At 41.7% G+C, this 22,513-nt stretch overlaps 1 protein-coding gene across 2 annotated transcripts in view; it reads left to right on the forward strand.

Moving 5' to 3' along the window:
• ZCCHC14 (zinc finger CCHC-type containing 14) overlaps window positions 1-22,513 on the forward strand; it is a 59,032-nt gene that overhangs the window by 2,935 nt on the left and 33,584 nt on the right. For both annotated transcript variants that reach the window (XM_019742659.3, XM_019742660.3), the window contains exon 2: window positions 22,157-22,280. In XM_019742659.3, the coding sequence (XP_019598218.1) occupies window positions 22,157-22,280 (124 nt within the window). The remainder of the gene's footprint in view (window positions 1-22,156; window positions 22,281-22,513) is intronic.

Consider the following 22,513-nt stretch of genomic DNA (forward strand, 5'->3'; position numbering starts at 1 on the left):
CAAAAATATCACTTATAAGAGAGCTTTTCTGTCAAGGCAAAAATCCCTTTGCCGAGATCAAGGGGCTCATCGCCCCAGAGCGCCCAACGTGGGCACCAAATTGACCAGCTGTATGACCTTGGCCAGAGTCCTCCCTCCTCTTGGTGTTTCTCTATTGGAGTAGAGGGCAAGTTACCTGCTTCATGGACTTGGCCTCATGGATTTGTTCGGAGGGTCACATGAGGTCACATATGAAGTGCCCAGCAGATGTGCAGTGAGGGCTTCCTTCTCCGTGGTGTCCTCTCGGGCTTTTTATAGAGGAATGCTAACCAAGTGAGGCACATTGTTAGAGAGTGGAATGCTTATATCTCGAGTGTTTGTGTTTTTGAAATTGATATTGGAGCTGACAATCTTTTTGTTGTTGTTTGTCTTTGGGAAACTGGAGAATTCTGCCTGACCCTTAATAATGAGGTTATAATGAGTAACCTTGGGGCTACTGGCTATATTTTAAAACAACCACGGTATATCTAGTTTTTCCGTACATCCCCTGTGTTTCTGTTAAACTAGTTTCAGTTCCATTCATTTAACTTTTTGTTCCTTTGCTGCTTTAAAATTAAGGCCTGACATTGATAAACCCTTCTGTGGCCTGGTAGTAGGCAAGTCAGATGAAACCTAACGTTTAAGCATTTTGCCACCTTAGTTTCTCCGAATCTAACATTTAGTGTAATCCTGAGAACGCAGCCCAATTAAAACTCTGAACGCAGCCCAATTAAAACTCTGTTTGCATTTCTTTGGTAAGCTGTTGTATTTTCTTTTAAACTCTGAGCCTATACACTTTGTGTTTATCTTTTAGAGATAAAGATGTTGACTGCTTCATTCTTTATCCTATTTAAAGTGACACTTCTTTTAACTGTATTTTCTGATATAGGTGTTATTTGCATTTGCTTTGTTATTTTAAAATTCTTATTGCTCTGAGGACTTGCAGAAGAAGTTTGAGAGTGTGAGGAATGTAAAATAGATATGTTTACTTTCAGAAAGGAAAGTATTCATAGTGGTAAAGTTGGTGGTCCGATGCTGTAGCTTTCTTCTGCTCCGTAGCTGACAATCTGTAGGTGTGCGGTTCCTTAGGCGTGATGGGAAATAGTGATAAGGGTTGGTTTGGACTTACACTACCTCTATCTTTCCATTTTATTTAAATATAAAGCCATAGTTTTGGGGGGGAAAGTTTATCATTTGCAGTCTTTATGCAAGTGATAATGTGCTATGGTGTATGCTTAGTTTTTAAAAGTAACAGCTGCATTGAGCTTTAACCCTTATATGGCAAAATGTACCCCTTTAAAGTGTGCAGTTAACTGGTGTTCAGTGTATATACAGAATTGTGCCCTCCCACCCTTGTGTATCAGAATCCTCCCAGTAGGGATCACAGTGGAACTACTTCATGAGGTTGATGTTTTTTTTCCTTAAGGGGGTGCTGAAACCGAATTTAAAGTACTCAGTGCAGGTGGTGGTCTTCCTTTGGGTGTGTGTTCTGTGGTACAGTTCTGGAACTGTCTATATGGTTTCCACCATGAGTGCTCCAGGGAAAGCGTGGTAGACAGTTTGGGTATATACACAGATGCAGTGAGTAAAACCTGCTAATAATCTTTTGCTGAAGGCAAGTAATAGCTTGCTTTATGTCATTGCTTTTTGTAAGCTGTTGGGAATCCTGGCAGTGCAAAGGTGAAACATTGTCCTGTGGTTATCATCTGAGGTGTAATGGACTCCTTCTGGTTTCTCCTTTAACCCTAAATTCTTTGCTTAGCTGAAGACAGTCTAGGTCCCACAAGAGGGGACTTTGTCTGGAGCAGCTGTTGTTATTGCTAAGGGTTAAAGGAATGGCTTGAACCTAAAGGCAGGATCCTGGCTCCACCTTTAACACTTGTTCTTCTGGGCAGCTGAGGACGGCCCAGCCCATGAACCAAAAAATCCCTGAAGTCTCTAAGTCTAGCTGTCCTTGCTTGCGTTACTTGTTTATCACATTACAGAGAAAATATCCTAAAACATTGGATGGGGGCAGCTTTTATAGGTGGAAAAGACTGTCCTCTTCTTATAGTGAAGTACATGACAGAGGAATTGAGACATCCTGGGATGCACTTTTAATTGCTTTCTTGGTGGTGGTTTAGTCATTGAAAGTGAACACCTCGTCATATCTTCTGGAGCTGCAGGGGTGCTGCTGTTCTCCTGTCCAGCGGCTTGGGTTATGTGGCACTTTAATTACTGTCCATTTTCCTCACGTTCAGTGAAGGCTGTTTACTTTCACCAGAGCTAGTTCATATTTGCTTTATTCAGCCCAACAACATTTGCGTTTCCGTGTATATTGTGTTCTGGAGTATAGCTATAGAAACTAGAAGATTTATGTTACGTTAGGGTATAATGTGTAATGTGGTAGTATTTATTTTCTTAGGCTTCATTTTACCCATCTTCTCCTCAGTCTTGTATGCTTCATTTACCTTCCTTTTGGATTGAGGACATTTTGGATTAAGCTATATATTTTCCCAACAGATGAACATATGAGTTACGACTTCAAAGGCAAGACAGTGGAAGGCACTGGTGCTGGTGCGTTTGTTGTTAAATTGGCGACTGCTCACCTCCTTAGAGACTTAGTTAATCAAAAGAAAACTTTTTATGTCTAGGAAAAATAGTTTCTACTTAAGTTTTCTTTTTCTTTTGCTTTTTTTCTTTGTTGTTGTTGTTTTTGCCTTGGATGGATTAGATTTAGAAAAAGATCGTTTGGATATTTCTGTCTTTTTGAGAAGTCCCCAGTCAGGACACTTGTTATCTTCCTTAGTTGAAGTAAGAACTGTTGCCGTAGACTCACTAATTAGTTTACAGATTATTGAAGGGTTTCTGATTTTTTACTTTAGGCTTTATATATACAGTTTAGAAATTGTTTTAACAGGTGTAATTTTTCTCCAGTCTCTGTGATGTTTGTGTGTGGAGAGACTTAACACATTATAGAAACATTTCCTATCAAAAGTGAAAAGCAGTAATCAAGAACTAGTAAAAACGGTTAAATCCTAAGCAGTTTTTTTGTTGTTCTTGCTGTTCTGGGTTGAGGCCTGAAGTTATTTGGAGTAAAGAGAAGACAAAGGCAAGACCGAATATCTTTCAAATAATTGATATTCTAACAGCTATTTATAATATGTGATGAGGGCATACTAAAGCATGACTGGACTTAAAATGAGTCCACAAAGGACTTAAAGAGAACTGTGACAGTGTCACTAAAGCAGAGAGGAGCACTTTGGGTATTTTCAGTAATAGAGTTGGCTGTCGGGTGTTTGAGATTTTAGGTGATGTTTTGTAGGTTCATAGAAAAATCATTAGCTCTTGAAATATCTTATCTGTACCTGTTCCATCCTTAGTTTCTCCAGTCTTGTTTCGGAGGCAGAAGTTTCCTTTCTGTAGAAGACTTGTCCCTCTGTCTGTGTTTTGGTCACATCTCTCTGTTTCCTCAGAGACATTGTTAGGTTAGGTGGCTGAACTTGGCCGGTTCCTGCCCTCCCACCTCCCCCACACCAATCTTTGCCCTCCACTATTTTTCCTCTGGGCGCATAGATACATTCATGGTGCTCTTATTTGTCTTTTAAATAACAAAATCCGTCCTTTAATGCTGTCTCCCTCTCTTAACCACTCTTCTCTTCGTCCCTGCATTCCCAAGTCCCCTCCCCTCCCCAACCAACCAACAGAAAAACCTTGCTATCCCTTCTTTCTAGGGATAGTCCATTTTTAACAGTTCGGTGTGTGTCCTTCTGACATTTTAGTGCATGTATAAACATTTATACTCTTTTAAAACATTCTATTACATATTTAAATACAAACAGGACATTCCATATATGCTGTTCTACACACACACACACACACCCCCGCCCAGTAATGGAGACTGCAGCCAGGCTCCTCGGAATTGATGACACTGCCCCACCTCCGCCCTCCGCCCCCTTCAGGAGATCCCTCAGCCTCCTGAACCTGGCTTCTGCCCCCAACATCTTCCACTAAAAAAAAAATTTATTAAAGGGAACTCAATCTCTTAAATTAAAAAAAAATTTAATAGACTATATAATCAGTGGTAAAGAATCGAAAAAATGCAAAAGGATATTTGATAAAGTCACTCCCATTCCCCACACAATCAGAGAAAAGGACACAGGACATTTTAAGGTGTGGGCAACATTCTATTCTTTACCTGGCTTTTGATATCTTTTATTCCACATTTAAAACAAAAAATCCCCACAAAGTTTCTTAACCTTTCCGCCTCCAGTTCTGTTCCTCTCTGTTGCTTGTAGAAACTTCCGGAGAGACTCTGTATTTACAAATAGGTAACTGGTGTCTTACTCCCCACAAGGTCTGTCCTTTCTCTTGGCAGTCTTTCCGGATGAGCTTTCCCTGTCAGCCTGTAGAGCTTCTTCACTCCAGCTTATGGCTGCCCTGTCCGAATGTGTTATTTAATCAGTCCCATTCGATGGACATTTTGTCCTATCTTACCTTACAAACAAGTGAGTGTCATTGACATGTATGTGTCATCTACATATGACAAACAGCACGCAGTGCCTTTCACAGTTCCACGGAGTATCTGTAGGCTAGAAACCTGGAAGTGGGATTGGTGGGGGGTCAAATGCTCTGTACTTCTGTAATTATTTTAGATAGTCCTGAGGTCCGTCTTTTGGGATTCCCGCAGCAAAGTGCGTGCCTGTTTGTATACCGCAACTAGTGTGGGGAGTTGGTTAGCCCTCCAGCCCATCGTTGCCATGAGGTTAGATGAGAAACACATCTCAGCATGTGTCATTTTATTTTGCAGGCCTCTTCTGAGTGAGGTTGAACATCTTTTCAAGTGAACCATTTTATTTATTCTTGGCAAACTCTCCATATCCTTTGCCCATGTCTGTTGAGTTGTTGATCTTTATTATTTTTTAGGAGCTCTTTAAGTTTCAAGGGAATTGTCCTTTTGTCTTTCGGAGAAGTTGCAAATACTTGTTTTCCAGTTGTTGTTTCTTTCCCTTGCCTTTTGACTTTGCCACGCAGTTTATAAAATTAAATTTTTTAAAAACAATTTTTCAATTACAGTTGACATTCGATATTATTTTATATTAGTTTCAGGTGTACAACGTAGTGGTTAGACATTTATATAACCCATGCAGTTTTTTTTTTTTTAGCCATGTTTTTCAGCTTTGTGTAGCTTCTGGATTTTGAGTCATAATTAGAAATGCATTATGCATTGTACATATTATTACACATACGCGTTATACGTTATATAGACATTCCCTGTTGTTTCTTCTGGTACTGGTGTGGTTTCTCATTTTACATTTAGCAGATCCATCTGGAATTTATTTGGTGTAAGGTACAAAGCTAGTTTTATATTTTCCAGATGACAACCCAATTGTCCCCGTGCCATTTGTTGAATAATCCATCTTTTCCCTCCCAGATTTGAAATGGTGTCTTTTATTATTTGCTGCATTTCCTGTATGTATTTAGGTTTACTTCTAGACTATATTTAGTTTCATTGATGTTTTTATCTGGATGACTTATCCATCGGTGCCATTGGATACTTTTCAGTCCTTGCCTTTTTTTAAATCTCTCGTTTGTTTTGTGGGCTCCCCACACAGTGGAATCCCACAGTGGAAGCATAGAGGGTGTTTTTAAAAACAAACAAACAAACAAACATATATTATGACTGCTGAGGTGCCTCCCACACATGCTGGCTTCAAGGAGTCGGGGCATGGCCGGGGCAGGCCTCTGAGAGTCTCGTTGCCTCCATAAGTTCTCTGGCAGCACTGATTTTCCTCTTGGTTCTCTGTATCCTGGTTTTCAGTTTCTCTTCTGCTTTCCTGCCCTTTTGATGATGGTATTCCTCAGACTCCTCTCCTTTCCCTTCTCTTTTTGTTTTCTAATTCATGACATTTTTAGCTTTGATTTTCCACTCTCTCTGATGAATCCAAATCCGTATGCCCAGCTTGACTGCGCTCCAGCGTGGAGGTCCAGGTAGCTCACTCTGCCCCAAAGCAAGTTACTCTCTTCCCATCCTGGACCGCTCCTCTGCCCTTGTCTCCGGTGCCCCAGCCGGAAGCCCACGCCTTTCAGATAGTCTTCCTACCTTCTCATCTCTCCAGCCAGCTTGTTTTCAGGTCCTAACCATCCTTATAGATTTGTTCTCCAGCAACACGGCCACAGCCCAGGTCACTGTTCCCCGTCTGGCTGTCTGTCTCTCTCTTCCTCTCCTTCAACCTTTCCCCACCACACTTGGTGTGATGGTCACATATATGGCACACTTCTGTGTTGGCGGACTTAGATTTGGGGCAGTTTGCCAGGGCGCCAGGGAATAGATGAAATTAGTCTTCAGGGAACAAGCACAGCCCTAGCCTCCTGCGACTCCACTCCTCCCCTGACTCAAGAATGCGTGCTGGAATGCAAGTGAGGTGATGATCTTCTTTTAGAGTCAAGCTGATGTCATTGTTTAGAGTCAACAAGAGACAACTTTATAGCTGCTCTATTTTGTTTTTAATTAAATTATTCAGAAACTTTCGTACCTCAACTCTTTTTGTAGAAATCAGTGTGCCCAACTTCTGACCTTGACCTGGGTCTAGCCTACTATAACAGCTACTCTCTCTGGCCCCACACTTAGCCTCCAGCAACGGTTCCCGTGGTGTCGCTGGAATGATGTTGGTAAGATGCCTATAGGATTCTTACTCCCTGGCATACAGTTCTTAGCATGGTATGCTGCGGTGTTTGTGATCTATCCATAGCCTGTCTGGACTCACTCTGTCTGTACTTGCAGTTCCTCATATTCTCTGTGTTTTCTCTTTCCCTGGAGCCTTTGCAGATGCCTTTTTCTAAGGAGGGACACCTGGTACCTGGGGCAGCCCAGCCCCCACTTCTTGCCTCACACATACCAGGACTTCTGTTGCCTCCTTCTGTCCTAGACCTTAGCATACTGTATTCTACTAGGTTTCTTTAATTTTCCATCACCAGACTGATTTACTAGAGGACAGAGATTGTCTTTCTCTTTTAATCCCAGAGCCCAGTGGCCCCTGCCACCCAATAGGGCTGTGTCCTGAGCATCTGTGAACACCTAGTGGGAGGGGGGAAGTGTTGGATGTTTCTGAAAGGCCACCCTAGTGAGAACATTTTCTTCTCTTAGCGCTTTGCTTTTCTGTGGCCTTATTACTGATACCTGTTACCAACTCAGACACTTCCTTAATTGCCTTTATCTAATGGCTCCATATTTCTCTTGTGCATTACATAGCTGTAGATGCTAGTGAATTTTAACCTCTGTATTCTACTTCTTATTTTTTAAAAGTTGGCATGCAAAAGCTTTCATTGGGAGAAATTCTCCGAATATGATAGTTTGGGTTTATATTACCCTATGACAAAACCAAGTTTTACGGATAAGTACACCGAGAGCTGGGAAGGTGTGAGTAGTCTTCTGAGGCTCGGTAGGAGCTGCGCATGGGGATGAGTTTATCTCCTCGGAGTAAGGAGTAAGTAAGGAGTAATACCTGTAGTTCTAAAAGTAGTACTGTTTCGATTATTTTCCTTTAATACTTACGAAATTGTAAATCATGGTAAACCTAGATATTTTAGTTTGCTATAGAATGGCAATAAATTGAATGACTGTTAATCATCCCAATTAAAGTTTAGTTTGTATTTCTTTTACACTTCAAACAGTGACATCAGATTAATTATAAGAAGGGAGCATTGTAGAGTTATTTCCTAATTATGTGAGACTTACATAAAAGCTTCACTAGATTTACTAGAAAGAAATATCCTCAGGTTTCTTACTGATTCACAGTGAATCTAATTAAAACGTGTATGTGGGAACTATTTGTAGAAATGTTATAGTCTTGACTAAAAAAATAGCTTTGAAAAAAGAAGAGAACTAATTTGTGGGGGAAGAGAAACTATCCCCTTCTCCCATCTCTTTTGGGCATTTTAATAAGATGTAAAAGCTTGGGAATAATGCTAACAACCTAGCTATAATAAAGTTAATAAAATTGATGAGATACTTTGCACATACTGAGGATTGGAGTTGTGTGGGAAGCACTGTGTGACGTGTGTGCTCTACTTGGACAGTTAAATACTGGAATACTATTCTGAACTTACGCTTTACCTGTGGGAGATGGATTCTTCTTCTGACTCCAGCTTCCTAGTAAAGTGTTTTCTTGTACGGATACTGTGGCAAAGTGTGGTATTTCTGAGAACATTCATTTGTGAGGGATTTTTTTATTTTTATTTTAAAGACTAGGTATGAACCTCATGAACCGGTATACTGTTACTATTTATATTGGGGGGGCTAATTTACCAATCAAAATAATTTTTTTATTTCAGCGTTATTAATAAAGAGACAAAGTAAAAAACAGATAGTCAAAAGAGGGAAGGATGCCAGTGACAACATTTCAGATATTTACTATGTGCAAGGCACTGTTCTAAGTGCTTCCAGTGTATTTATTTAATCCTCATAACAACTCAGTGAGTTAGGTTCTATTTTTGTCCCCATTTTAACAGTGACAAAACAGAGATAGAAAGGTTAAGTATAAGTAATTTGCCAAAGGTGACATTTGTAAGTGGCTATTTTTATTATGTGAAGCCAAAATTATGTTAAAAATTTTTTTTCCTACATCATCAAGAGTGAGAGGAAAAACCTGAAGACGGTGAAATGAGAAGAAAAAGGGAGGCCTAAATTCTGTGTAACTGGTAGAAGTAGGAAGTATGACGTCATTCATAGCTTTTGTTTGAACGGCCAGTGCCCAGCCTCCACTAGGCCTCCTGCCGATTTTCTTGTTTGGAATCTACTGTCTCTATAATTCACCTCCCCACCCATTCTCGTCCACCCCCCAAATTCATTTTGATTCATTCAGTAACCTTCAGTTGATTATCTTCAGTACTAAGCTCAGTATATACATACATATTTTTAATTTGAAGGTAAAACTTAGATTTTATGAAATGCACATATTTTAAGTGTATTACTTGAGTTTTGATAAATGCAGAAACTGTGTAACGAAACCCCTGTCAAGATACAGAACATTACTATTACCCCAGAAATAGCCTCATGCCATTTTTTGGTCAGTTCCCACCTTCACCACCTCCAAACCCCCCTCCAGCACCCCACCCCTGCTTTTTTTCTTTTCTTTTTTTTCCTATTCTAGTTTTTCTCCACCATTGATGAATTTTGCATATTCTAGAGCTTCATTTAAGTGGCATCATAGCATTCCATCTTAGCTATTGGCTTGCCTTGTTGCATTATTTTTAGTTGTCTAGGGATTACAGTATAGATTCTTAATTTTTCAGTCTATCTCGATGGAGTTAATACTGTACTGCTTCACCTAAAATGTAAAAATCTTGCAATTGTATTGGAACTGTTTACCTTGTCTGTCCTTCATGCTATGGTTACCATGTGTGTCACTTCTGCATATGCTATACACCCCATGATATATCATTTTTTGTTTGAATGCGTTTTTTAAAATTAAGAAGAAAATATAGTCTTTTACATTTACCCACATATTTACCATTTCTGATATTATACTTTTCATTCCTTACCGAAGACCCAGTTTGTTAGTATACACCTTCAGTCTGGAAAACTTTTCTTCAGCATTTTTTTGGAATGTGGGTCTGCTGGCAAGAAATTCTCTTAAGTTTTCTTTTATCCAAAAATGTTTTGCTTTGCTTGTATTGTTAAAGGGTCTTTTCACTGGATGTAGGAGTCTTTGTTGACAGGTTTTTTTTCTTGTGGTGTTTAAAGAAGTTGAGATAATATCTTCTGGCCATCATTCATTTTGCTGTTCTGCTGTATCCAACATGCTGTTTTTCTCTGGCTGGTTTGAAGATTGTCTCTGTGTTTTCATATTGGAGCAGCTTGACTATAATGTGTCCCAAGTGTTGTTTCCTTGAATTTATCTTGTTTGGTGTTCTCTGAACGGATTTTTAAATTTATGTCTTCTATCAAATTTGGGAAAATTTCAGCCATAATTTCTCCGTACTTTTTCCTGTCTCAGTATCTCTTTCTGAGACTCTAGCTGCAGGTATGTTAAACCTTTTGATATTACTCTACAGGCCCCAAAAGCATTGTTCATTTTTTTTTCAAATCTTTCTCTGTTTTTCAGATTGGACACTTTCTGTTGATCTGTCTTGAAATTGACTGTCTTCTGTTAATTCCATACTGCTGTTAAGCTCATCCAGTGGATTTTTTAGCTCAGAAAAAGCATTTTTTCATTGTAGAATTTCCATTTAAAAAAAATTTTATTAAGACCCCCCCCCTTTTTTTTTTTTAAAGCAGTTTTAGGTTTACAGAAAGATTGAACGTGAAAGTCACCCAGAGTCCACAGTTTACATTAGGCCTCACTCTTGGTGTTGTACACTCTAGCTTCGGACACATGTGTTAGGACATATATCCACCATTGTGGTATCGTACAGAGTATTTTCACTGTCTTTAAAATCCTCTGTGCTCTGCTTATTCATCCTGCCCCTAACCCCTGGCAACCACTGACCTTTTAATGTCTCCATAGTGTTGTCTTTCCCAGAATGTCACATAGTTGGAATCATACAGCGTGTAGCCTTTTACATTGGCTTCTTTCACTTCGTAATATGCATTTAAGCTTTCTCCATGTCTTGTCATGGCTTGACAGCTCATTTCTTTTTGTCACTGAATAATATTTCCATTGTCTGGATATGCACAGTTTATTATCCATTCACCTACTGAAGGACATCTTGGTTGCTTTCTGACTTTTCGTTTTTAAATCGTTTCCCTCCTGAGCTATCTTTCCGGTTTGTACGTCGTGAGCATATTTTCCTTTGCGTTCTTGAGGCTCCTAACAGCCACTTACTGCTACTTCCTCTGATTTCAGTATGTGACTCATCTTGTGCTTGGTCTCCTTTTTCTCTTTGTAGGGGTCATGTTTTTGTTTGTTTGCATGTCTAGTAATTATGGATTGCTTCTTGAATGATGTGAATGAGACATTGTAGAAACTCTGGAGTTTGTTCTTTCCTCCTGAAGAGTATTGATGTTGTTTTGTTTGTTTAGCGGGCAATTTGGCTGGACCAAACTCTGGAATTCTTTTCCCTGTGTATGCTCAGCAGCTGCAGTCTCTGTTCAGTTGTTTGGTCTTAGCGTGGCTTCTTGGAACCTGTCCCATGCATGCCCAGTCCAGGGCTCACCCGGAGAGGTGGATGCAGACTTGGGTGTTCCCCTTCGGAGGTGCTCCCCTTCCTGGGACATCCCCCTCACTTTCCAGCTGCTGTGGTCTCCCAGAGTTCTGATCTCTGGTTTTTCAAGTCAGTAAGACTGGGGTTCTGTCTGAGCTTCAGCTGTTCTTTTTCTGATGAGGATGGCCTGCAGGACATGAGACTTACCTGGGGCAAATCTCTTTTTCTAAGTGTAGACCTCCCTCGCGTTTCTGCCTGCTTTTTGGCTGTGTTCAGTTTATTGTTTTTTATTCTTTGTCCAGATTTTATGGTTACCTGCATGAAGATTGGTCTGACTATTCAGCCATTGTTGAAAATAGAAACACCTGCTTTTTATAATCCAAGTGTTATGGTGAATATGGGGCATGTGTTCTAGGAAGGAAGTGGAGCTGTGAAGGAGGGTTTTACACTATGACATTTTCCTTTATAAAGAACAAGTTTCCGGGCAGCCTGTTGGCTCGGTTGGTTAGAGCTCAGTGCTCATAACACCAAGGTCGCCGGTTTGATTCCCACATGGGCCAGTGAGCTACACCCTCCACAACTAGATTGAAAACAACGACTTGACTTGGGGCTGATGGGTCCTGGAGAAACACACTCTTCCCCAATATTCCCCAATTAAAAAAAAAAAATTTTTTTTAAAGAGTAAGGTCCTGTGCAGGGAGAAAAATGAGCTGCCTTGGAGCCTTGAAGAGGGTCGTTTGAAGAATGCAAGTGAGATGTGATTTAAATGTTCTGGCACTTAGTAGCTGCTAAATAACTGAAAGGAGAACCTGGTGTGTGGATGAACTTAGCAGGAGAAGTGTGAAAGGCAGGTTCGGCTCTTTTTTACTTGTAGTCAGTGGAATTCATTTGAGCAAATACCATTTACCTGTTGGATGCAGGGTCTGGTTAGATCTGCTGTAGGAGGTAAATCTTGAATTTCTTGACTGAAAATCTTTTCTGTTCATTCCAGTGGAGCCCTTTCTGGCCTGATCTTTCTGGGCATGGCCAGCTGTGAAAAAGACGTGGGCTCCGACTCAGAGCAACTGTGCCTCGTTCGTGATAACTGCCCAGTCAAGACTCATTCTATAGAAATAACACCCAAGGGCCTGTTTTACTGATACTTTCTAGACCTTTGATGCTTCCTGCTCATTTCTAGCTCATTTCAGTGCCTGATCTTACCCTCCTGGATGCCTGCGAGGTCTGTAACTGAACTTATATTGTGGATAGTATCCCATGGGGATCATGAAGCAACCATTTTAATGTGCTAACTGCTCTGAATGGTTCATCTCTGGCAGTTGAATATTATATGGGAAGCCAAAATGGTCATTATAACACAGTTTACTTATGATTAGACATTGATCCAGTTTCTCAAAGAAAAACCCAAATTTAAAAATACTTCTGGCCAAAATGTGCACAATAATAATATTGTAAATAATGTGTGCTTAATGTCAAAAGTCCAGGAGGAAGAAGTAACCTGCACGAATGCTGCACCTGCTGTCCTTTTGGATGTGATGTCCATGGGGTGAAATTGCCCCTGAAATTGTGTGTGGAGGAGTAACTGTGCCTCTGCAACTGAACTTATTTTCACCGTTAACCATTTTTGATATTATAATTTAAGTTTTTCTTGAAGGGGCAGGGACTGTCTTCCTGATTGTGTTGTTTTTATATTCAGACAGTGTTGCCTTCAGAGTTTAAGATTGGGTTGTTTGTTCCCACATGGCTGTGCCTTTTAAACTTCTGCTTTTCAAACTGCTTCTTCATGTTCTCTTGCTGTCACTTGTGGCTCCTTACTGCTGACATTCTCCAGCAACCATTGATTTCTTTAGGCTCCCCTTCCCCGTCCATTAAATTTGCTGCCTGTTATTTGCTGTTCTAGAATACCCCTAAGCCTGTTGAAATTGTGTTTACATAAAGCTCTGAAGGAGAGGTCAGGTAGTGTGGCTGTTCAGACAAAGTCTTTCTTGCCACCCCCACTCCTCAGTTGTGTCACTGACCTAGATAACTGTGGCTGTTTATTGAGCACCTGCTTATGTGACAGGCTCCGCAAGAGTCACTTTCCAGGGACTAGATACTTTGATCCTGTAACAACCCGAAGAAGTTGACTAAGTTGCTATTTTAACCCCATTGTATAGGTTTGCGTAGTTCAGGAAGTATTGTCTTTAGTCAGCCCAGGCCTCTTGCTTCGAATCCAGGCTGTTCTGCACTCAGTTTCCGGAGCAGTGATTCTGGATCCCTTCAGAGCTGTTTGTACCAGGGCATGCCCCCCCCCTTCACTCCCTGCTTCCAGGTTTTGGTTTAATTAGCCTGTTGTGGGGTGTCCTGGAATCTGAATTTCTAAAGGCTTCTCAGGTTTGCACAGTTAGGGCTGGGCACTCCAGGTAGAAGCTGCACGACTCTGCAAGCTGCTTGTGGAAGACCTTTGCTTTACAGTCACATTGCTGGAACTCATCTAGTTAAGCCCTGAGATTTGCGGAGATTTTTGAGTAGTAATCTTTTTTTCTCTTTTCTTTTTTTAATGAGTAGAGCTCTAGGGTAAGAAATATTAAAAGGAATGTTTTCATGTGGAAAACGGTTTTTGGTTAGCATTGGCTTTCAGTTGGCCTAAGTCAGCAAATAGCTTTCACTATTAAACTCTCTATTTTCTTGTTCTGGTTTTTAGAGACAAGTAATTACTATTTTAGTAAAATGCTTACAAATCAGTCTTCTTTTTTATTTTATGTATTTTTTTCCATTGACTTAAAAGTAGTTAACAGATGTTATTCTTTCTCGTGCCGATGAGACGGGTTGCTTGGAAAACAGATTGAACAATAAACGACCGTAGTCACTTTGGAGTTCAGTTTTGCACTTGAGGGTACCTGACCCTGCTGCCCCATTGGCACTCAGAAGCTTCAGCCAAGAAGGTCTTTCTGCCCAACTCTTCTTGTGCCTACAAGGCCCTTCCTGCAGGGCTTGGCTGGCTCCTTCTCCAGTTAGGCCTCAGCTCCACTATTGTTTCTGGACCCCCAGGAATCGTGCCCCTGCCCCACCCCGCACTTTCTTTGACACTGTCTTGTTTGTTCTCCCACGAGGCCGGCTGGCCGGCATCTCTCCCACCTTGTGGAGGCGGCTCAGCACCTCCGACAGCTCCACAGCACCCAGCCCCGCAAGGAGCTGGTGGACAGGCAGTCATCACCGGGCCGGTTCCGTTTCACAGCCGTTTCACGGGCTGCTCCTCCTGTCTGACATTTTTTTGTTTATATCTTGTAGGAAGGTACTTACATTTAGACTCAATTAAAAGTCTTTAACTTTTTTTTTTTTTTTTTTTTTTTTTGGCTTTTAATTCTAATAGTGACGTTCCTTGTAGAAAGTTGGAAAACAGAAAACAAATTTTTTTTAAATCGCTCAGAGATGATAAATACTGTTATGGTGCATCATCTTTCTTTTTTTCAATACCTGTTTGTGTATACACACAATTGACATATTGTAAATTCTACCTTGTTTCAAGACAGAGTCAGAAACGGAGAGCAGAGGGATAGTTATCAGAGGGGTGGGTGGGGTAGACGGGGTGAAAATGGTCAAGGGCAGTATAGTCAGTGATATTGTGGGAAGTTTGCACGGTGACAGATGGGTACTAGACTTAGTGTGGTGATCAGATTGTTAGGTATAAAAATGTCAAAACACTATGTTGTACACCTGAAACAACTGATATAATATTGTTTCAGGTGGAATACAACTGATATAATATTGTATAGCAATTACACTTAAATGTTTTAAAATAAATGACCCAGAAAATAAATTCTACCTTGTTTCATTGATGTAAGTGTGAGCATTCCCCATGCCTTATGTTTTCTGAAATTATTTTTCAAAGACTGCATAATATTTAATCATGTGGATATACATTTACTTAAAGATTAATCTTGCTGGATATTTATGTCGTTCATATTTAGTTTTTGCTCTTCTAAAGCAAAGATGAAGCTCCTTGCGCACAAACCTTTGTATCACCGACGGTATTCTTAGGGTAGAGTCCTCCCAACATGACCAGTGTGTCCAGAGGTACAGATGTCATGAATATTTATTGCATGTGCCCAGTTGCTGTCCACACAGTTGCACTGATTAGCATTTGCTAGTTGGGGGTGAGATCGATCTCCTTGTAACATTATGTCTAACCGTAGTTCAAATCAAATAATCTTACAGCTATTTCATGCTACTTTGAGAATAGGTGGTCGCTTGTCTTGGTGGGGTCCATTTTTAAGTGGAGTGTCTATTTAGGGGAGAAGGTAGCAATCCCCCCCCTCCCCGGTTGCAGGGAAGGGGACATGGAAACTGGTGGCTGTCTGGAGCTCGTCCCCAGGCATGTGTCCCCAGTGCATTTTTGTATGTGCGCCACAGCAGGGCAGTGACAGTTGAGTCAACACAGACCCTTCTCCCAGGGAGATTCAGCCTCACAGAAGAGACTCTCTGCCAGGACCTCATGAGTGTGTGTCCAGTCCAGGGGTTGTCGCAGAGCTTGTCTCCATTAGGGCACTTGAGCCTGTTTAATTGCCATCCCAATGAGACTGGGAGCACCATAGTAATAATAGCAGCTAACATGTTATTGGATACTTATGGTTTTTCCAGCTCACTAACCACTTTAAATGCATTTTATTTAATTCTCACAAAAACCCTATGAGGTAGGTACCATTATTCCCACTTTGCAGCCTGTGCGAGCTGAAGTCTTGGCCGCAGTTACGCAGCTGCAGGGGCTGTGCTGCCGCTGGAACCAGAGCTGTCGCCACTGCAACCCGGCTGTGCCCTCCTCCTGGGATTTAATCTACACCATCCTAAACCTCTGCAGCTATAGGACTGCTTCCTCCTGACCAGCTGACCTTGGGGAAGTTCTTGATGAGTGTCAGTCGTTCTTATTGTTAAAGTAGAGGTAACGATTCCTGCAAGGATTAAATACAGGGATTCATGTGTATAGAAGCATAATGGAACTGTGCATACGTGGTTATAATACTAGTAGTTTTCATTGTTTTATTTTCCATGGCTTCTTACAGACTGTTCGTATCTTAGACTTTCAGTGTGCACCTTGCTTTTTAAACTTCACGCATATCTGAACGGTCTTTTCATGTCAAAATCTAGCATTCTCACTCCATTTTGTGTACACCTGCCTAGTATTCCAAGCGTAGATGTGTCATTTTATTTAACGAGTTCCATATTAATGGCACTTAATTGTTTCCAGTCTCTTGCTGGTCCATATACCACTATAGTGGAAACCTTGTATAGGTGCTGTTCGGAATGTTTTGGGGTATATCTGAAGGTAGAGTTTGGAACTTTTAACTTCATGCCTGAGGGGAAGGCGTGCCATTATCTTTTTGTCGTAGTTCCGAGTGATCCTGACAGAGGGCCTCAGCACGGAGAACCATCGCCTAGCAAGTGGGCTGTCCTGCTGCCTGCGGCCTCCCCTTCAGTTGCTTATGACCAGTGATTCATTTAATTACAGCACAGCTAGGACATTGAAGCTCTGGTTTCTCAAGATATTAACCATTGCTTTACTGTTGTTGTTTTTTTAAAAATTCCTCTGCATCATTAGATGTGGAACATTTGAGAGCGTGCTGCGTGCCTTGCCCTCTTCTGGGCTTTACATACGTGAGGGCACGTATGTGAAGGGTAAGTTTTGGGGCCCATCTTTAAGAACTTAGTGAGTAGGGAAAATAAATCTGCTTGCACTTGCAGTTAGAGTTCAGCACTGCATTTGTTTTACAGGGATTACGTCGCGGGGATGACGTGATGAGGGAAGGCCTCCTACAGGCTTTCTCTGATTCGGGCTGGATTTTAGGAGGTTCTGGTTAGAAAGGAGGTTGCTCTTGTCTGAAAAGTCCTACGACTTACAGTAGAGAAAATGAATGAGGGCAGCGTTTCTCAATTTCGGGGCTGTCAAGGTTTTGGCCAGAGACTTCTTTGTCTTGAGGCCTGTCCAACTGACAACAATCAGATGTCTCCATATTGCAGTGGCTGAGGCATCTTAGGTCTCCTTTGTGCTCATCACTACTTCAGATTACGTGACACCCGCTTGCCAAGTGTGTCAAAGAAGCACGTTTGTCTTTGAAAACAGACTTGGATAACTTTTTAGTGCAATTGGCTTTATTTGCAACCCCTGTTTATTTTATGCATTTAATACATTTTTCCGGGCAGGGTCATTAGGCTTCATCAGACAGCTCCAAGTGTTGTGTTTTGTTCTTGTTTTCTTCACAAGGAAAGTCAAAACCCCTGATTTGGTGCACACTGCCATTTTCTGAGCCGTTTCAAATGCCTGTTAGTGGCATGAAGTGAGGCTTTTGGAAACCCAGGCCTCCATTTGGTTTATCTGTTGCAGTCAGCGTTTTGGGGTTCTTCTGCAGTCCAAGTACATGTTAGCATGTCCCATTCGGATGACTTTGAGGGGTCTTCAATGAAATAGATTTTTAATAATTAAAACTCTCTTCTAAAAACTGTGGTTCTGGTCCATGAATATTAAAAGGGATTTTTAAACACAAAGCTTTAAAGCAGCCAGTGTAGAGTTAGGTTTCTTTCATGGACTAAGGAAAACCGTTAAAGAAAAGTGTAAATATCTGAGGAAGGGAATCAGCAGGGGTCATGCTGTCCAACAGGTGTCCTCTAGGCTGATGCTCCATATGGTTTGTCATCTTTGCATCTTATCCTTGGGTGGGGTCTTTGAGTTGATCTGATTTAATTGTCTACATAGCTCTGGATTCCTTTTTACATCCCCCCTAAAAGAAGGTTGTTTGGCCTGTGAAGGTTCTGATCATGGAGAGCTCCTTTATCTTGACATACTCCTGCAACAGCGGCACCCCAAGGAGCTGGTTACAAATGCAGGGGCTCAGCCCTGCCCACCCCCAACCCCCTCAAGACCTTCTGAATCAGAACCATCATTTCAACAAGATCTGGAGGCATTTGGCACATTAAAGTGGAAGCAGAGGCCAAGTCTCTATTTACGCAGCTGTGACAAGGAGAGGGTTAACTCTGAGCCAGGCGTGCGCTGTGAGGCTAGGTGCTGGGACGTGAGCCCGTTGCTGTCTCCCTAGGTGTGTGGCAAAGTCAGACCACAATCACTTCCCTGGCAGAACCACAGAATGGAGTGTGTGCCTCGTGACTGGTAGCTCGCTTCAGAGTCAGATTTCATTCATGGCTAGAGCTTTGCAAGTTCTGTGTTAGATCTGGTGAAACACTGTGATGATTGCATAGTACATAATTTAGACTGCAGATATTTTACTTTGAAATAGAGGTGCTTTTTTTTGTTGTTAGGTCAATCCTGAATTTATTAAAATCCAGTCATACATTTTACACACTTATTAAGTACCTGTTTTGTGCCAGGCACTGTTTGAAGTGCAGAGGATACAGCAGTGAACAAAACAGACAAAAAGTCCTTGCTTCACTGAGCTTCAAGAAGTCCTTGCTAAGGGTCGGCCGGATGGCTCAGTTGGTTAGAGCGTGAGCTCTCAACAACAAGGTTGCTGGTTCAATTCCCACTATGGGATGGGGGACTGCGCCCCCTGCAATTAAGATTGAAAATGGTGACTGGACTTGCAGCTGAGCTGTGCTCTCCACAACTATGTTGAAAGACAATGTCTTGGAGCTGATGGGCCCTGGAGAGACACACTGTGTCCCAATATTCCCCAGTTAAAAAAAAAAAAAGTCCTTGCTAAGAAGGTGACATTGGTGATGGCAGTGAGGGGACCATTCCAGGCAGAAGGCGAAGCAGAACCCGGCTGCTGAGCCCACCCTGGGCGGCTGCACTAGACTGAGCAGAGGGGAGAAGCAGGAGATGTCAGACTACGATCCAGGCCCTGGTGGCTCATCCAAGAGGCTGGCTGTCAAGATGCAAGGGAGCATGCTGGGTGTTCATTTAGAAAGAAAGCAAGGAGCTTGCATGAAAAGGACGTGGACGTGAAGGGAACACGTCCCTCAAGGTGGAGTCGGGCTCTGTTGTCGGAGAGCATTTTCTCAGTGCCTTCCTCACGGTAGCAGAAGGCGACATTTGGAACTGATCAAGTCTCCATTCTCGTGCACACCGAGCTGGTGACTGGAGCTCCGCTGTGAGCGTGAGTCAGAGAGCATCTGAGTTGAACTGCGTAGGTCACATGGGCAAATTAACTTAACCAAAAATAACCCGAAAAACAGCATTTCTGGGAAATGCAAGTGAAGGCAGCTTTCAATGTAAACAAAGGAGCAAAGTAAAGATAAAGGCTTGGTTGGAAAAAGTGAACATTTGGAAAACTAAAAAGAAATCCTTTGGGGGAAAATACTGAGGAAAACAAATATTTCTATTGTAGCAGTTACAGTATGAAAGTTTTCTTTCATTTATTTATGTCGTGCAATGCATATGTTTCGATAGGGTAACGCAGAGATTCCTCCTTCCTCTTGGTAGCATGGCAACTAGACCTACACCCTTTAGCTTTTCCTGTTAATCGACGGAAGGAGCTTCCTGTACTCTCTGGGTTTCCTCTTGGTCTTTGCTGAGAATTCACAAGATGGTGGCTGCAGTCAAAAACCTGGACTTGGTGCCGTCGGCGATTCACCGCCTGGCTGCACTTAGTCACCTGGGGAGCTGAACGCACACAACAAAAAACCACAACCAGTGTCCCAGCCCCACTCTGGAAATTCTGATTGAATTGGGGCGTGTGGGACTTGGCGTTGGCATATGTTCCTCCAGTGCCTTGAGGGTTCCACGTGCAGCCACGGTTGAGAACCATCCTTTCAGTCCAGCTCTCAAGCTGTGTTCTCCTGGCCGTAGCACTAAACATTGTGACTGTAGTGCATTCTCCACTCAGCCTTCGCTCCCTCTCCCGTCCTCCCGCAGCCTGAGAGTGTAGAGGCTGGTTTTCTGTTTTTGGCTGTTTGGCATGTTTTAGGCTGAGCAAATGGTTGTGTGTGTGCGCGCTTGGGGCAGGAGAGGTTTGTTACTAGTCCAGACAACCCAGCTGCTTCTTAGGACCAGCACTTAGAATTACTTTCCAGGGTAGCTGTGAGAACATGGGGGTGCCTAAGAATCAGGCCAAATGGGATGGAAATTGCTGTGGTTTTGTGTATTATGTAGTTACAGATGTTAACCTCCTGAGTTGTTTCCCATGGTAATATTTACTTGGAACTGAAAATCTTGCTTTTTGAGTAATTACTTGTACTTATTAGTTCTATTATTTAATAGGAAAAGAAGTTCATTTCTGTAGTACTCTGACCATTTGGATAATGAAAGAAATTTTACCAAATCTAAGGGAAATAATCCAATTTAGTTCGATTATAAATATAAGTAACTAAAAATTTCAACTGTCTTGATAGCATCTTTGTAATGTTATCAAAAGATTTGACTTTTTGAAGGAGTACTGGATGGGCAGGGTTATTTCCTTGAGTTTTATTCACTTCCAGATTACCTAGACTTGTGATAAGTTCCTTTTCACGGACGGTGTCTCTTGGTACAGGACCTGTCAGTCCTGTGCTGTGTGTGCCCAGTGACACTTGTCCCCACAAAGCCGGGGAAGCCTTCCTGCTCCAGTGGCTTTGACAAAGGTGGGAGTAGAGAGAGCTTGTTGTGTGTAGGGCGTGCGGTCTGACTGGGTGCAGTTCTCTGAAGGACTGGGCGTTGCTGTCTGTTTAATGTGGCCCATGCTAGCAGGCGTGGCGGCGGCCTCCATCCTTTCCTCCTCTCTGCCTCTGCCTCAGTGCCCCCCGGGCCAGACCTTTATGCGGGCCATGGGGTCTGTGCTTGCAATGCACTTACAGGTTCTTTGGGTCAGCTCCCACCTACTTGCAGGTAATGAAGTAAACTAATGAGAATGAAGGCCAGAGAACTTAGAGGGACACATGTGCCTCAAGTAGAGCCTGTTTCAGAATCAGGACTGAAAGTCATGCTTCTTTTTCCCCAAATGGTTCCCCTTTATTGTTTGTGTAACAGTGGAAGCGCATGCCTCTTTTGATAAACTTTAAAATTTTAATTGTCTTCTACTGTTCTTTGAAATTTTGACAGACATTGAATTGTGACTTTGATAAGTTACAGCATTGGTCATTTTTTTTTTTTTCTTTTAAATCCTGCAAATCAAATGTATTTTGGCTGTAAAATTTTCAAATACAAAATTATTATTAAGGGGAAACAAATAAAAGTTATTGCATTCTCCCCACCCTACCCAAGAGTCTCCTCTCCACTCCTGAGGTCACTACAGTTGAGAGTTTGCCATGTCCTTCCCGGCCCGTTTCCATTAATTTATGCACAAACACATTGATTTTAAACCAAAGAAAAGGAGGCAGTGATAGAACGATACTCTATGACTTGTTTTTAATCTTCCTGTATGTAGAACAGCTTTCATGGTTGTTTTATGACTGTCATAGCCCATCTGTGGATGCACTGTCGTTTATTTAGTTGGGTCTTTATTTGTAGCTATTTAAGATGTTTTCAGCTTTTCACTATCACAGACGTGCTACAGCGAGCATTCCCCCCCCCCCACACACACACACATAAAAACATGTTTTTCACATGTTTACTTTGTATGATGAATTCCTAGAAATGGAATTGTAATACAGTTTCAGAATATGCTTTTATAAAATGTACCCCCTACTAAGTCCAGTTGTACTCCATGTTTCACTATTGATTTTAGAGCATTTCATGATTTATTCAAGGTCTGTAGAAGGACAGTGTTAAGTCCTGCTGTGTAATTAATTGTATAGGTACTGTCTCAGTTATAGATATATATATAATTCATGGCAACTTGGCTGACATAATTTTATCTAGACGAGTGAACCACAGACACGAGACAAATTCCCATATTTTCTTAAAGTTATCTGAGCTGTTTTTAAATTGCAGTGGTGAGTGATGGATTGGTGAACTTTTCGTGTTTCATAGGAAGTGCTTATTATTGCACGAGTCATGTTTTATAGAAAAAATTGAAACTATAGTAAACATAAATGACTTTTAAATAACAATGGAAATCATTCCACGTGAACCAAACGGAAGAAAATAACGACGATTATGTTTCTGTTCCTTCAGGTCACTCCGAGAACTGAGACCCCCGTCAGCAGTGTCAGTAATAGTTTGGAGAATGCACTACGTACATCAGCACATTCCACTGAGGAGTCGCTGCCCAAGAGGACTGTAGGAAAACACTCCAAAGGTGAGTCTGTCCCCGCAGCGTTGCAAGGAGGGAGACGCACTCGAGTGTAGAGGGGCGATTTTGCAATGATGTTTGGTTACATGCTTTCAGATCTTTCATAAACGCTAGTCATAGTAAGGTGTATTATTTTTCTAATTCTCTAATGCGTGAATGTATCTTGGCTGTAAAAAATCTCAACTGCTGTTTATTAAGGGGGAATAAATGAAAGTGGTTGTTATACCCTCCTCCCTGTC

The sequence above is a fragment of the Rhinolophus sinicus genome, chromosome 8, assembly GCF_057876585.1.
Source record: "Rhinolophus sinicus isolate RSI-liver-muscle chromosome 8, RSI-T2T, whole genome shotgun sequence".
In the NCBI taxonomy this organism is placed as follows: Eukaryota; Metazoa; Chordata; class Mammalia; order Chiroptera; family Rhinolophidae; genus Rhinolophus; species Rhinolophus sinicus.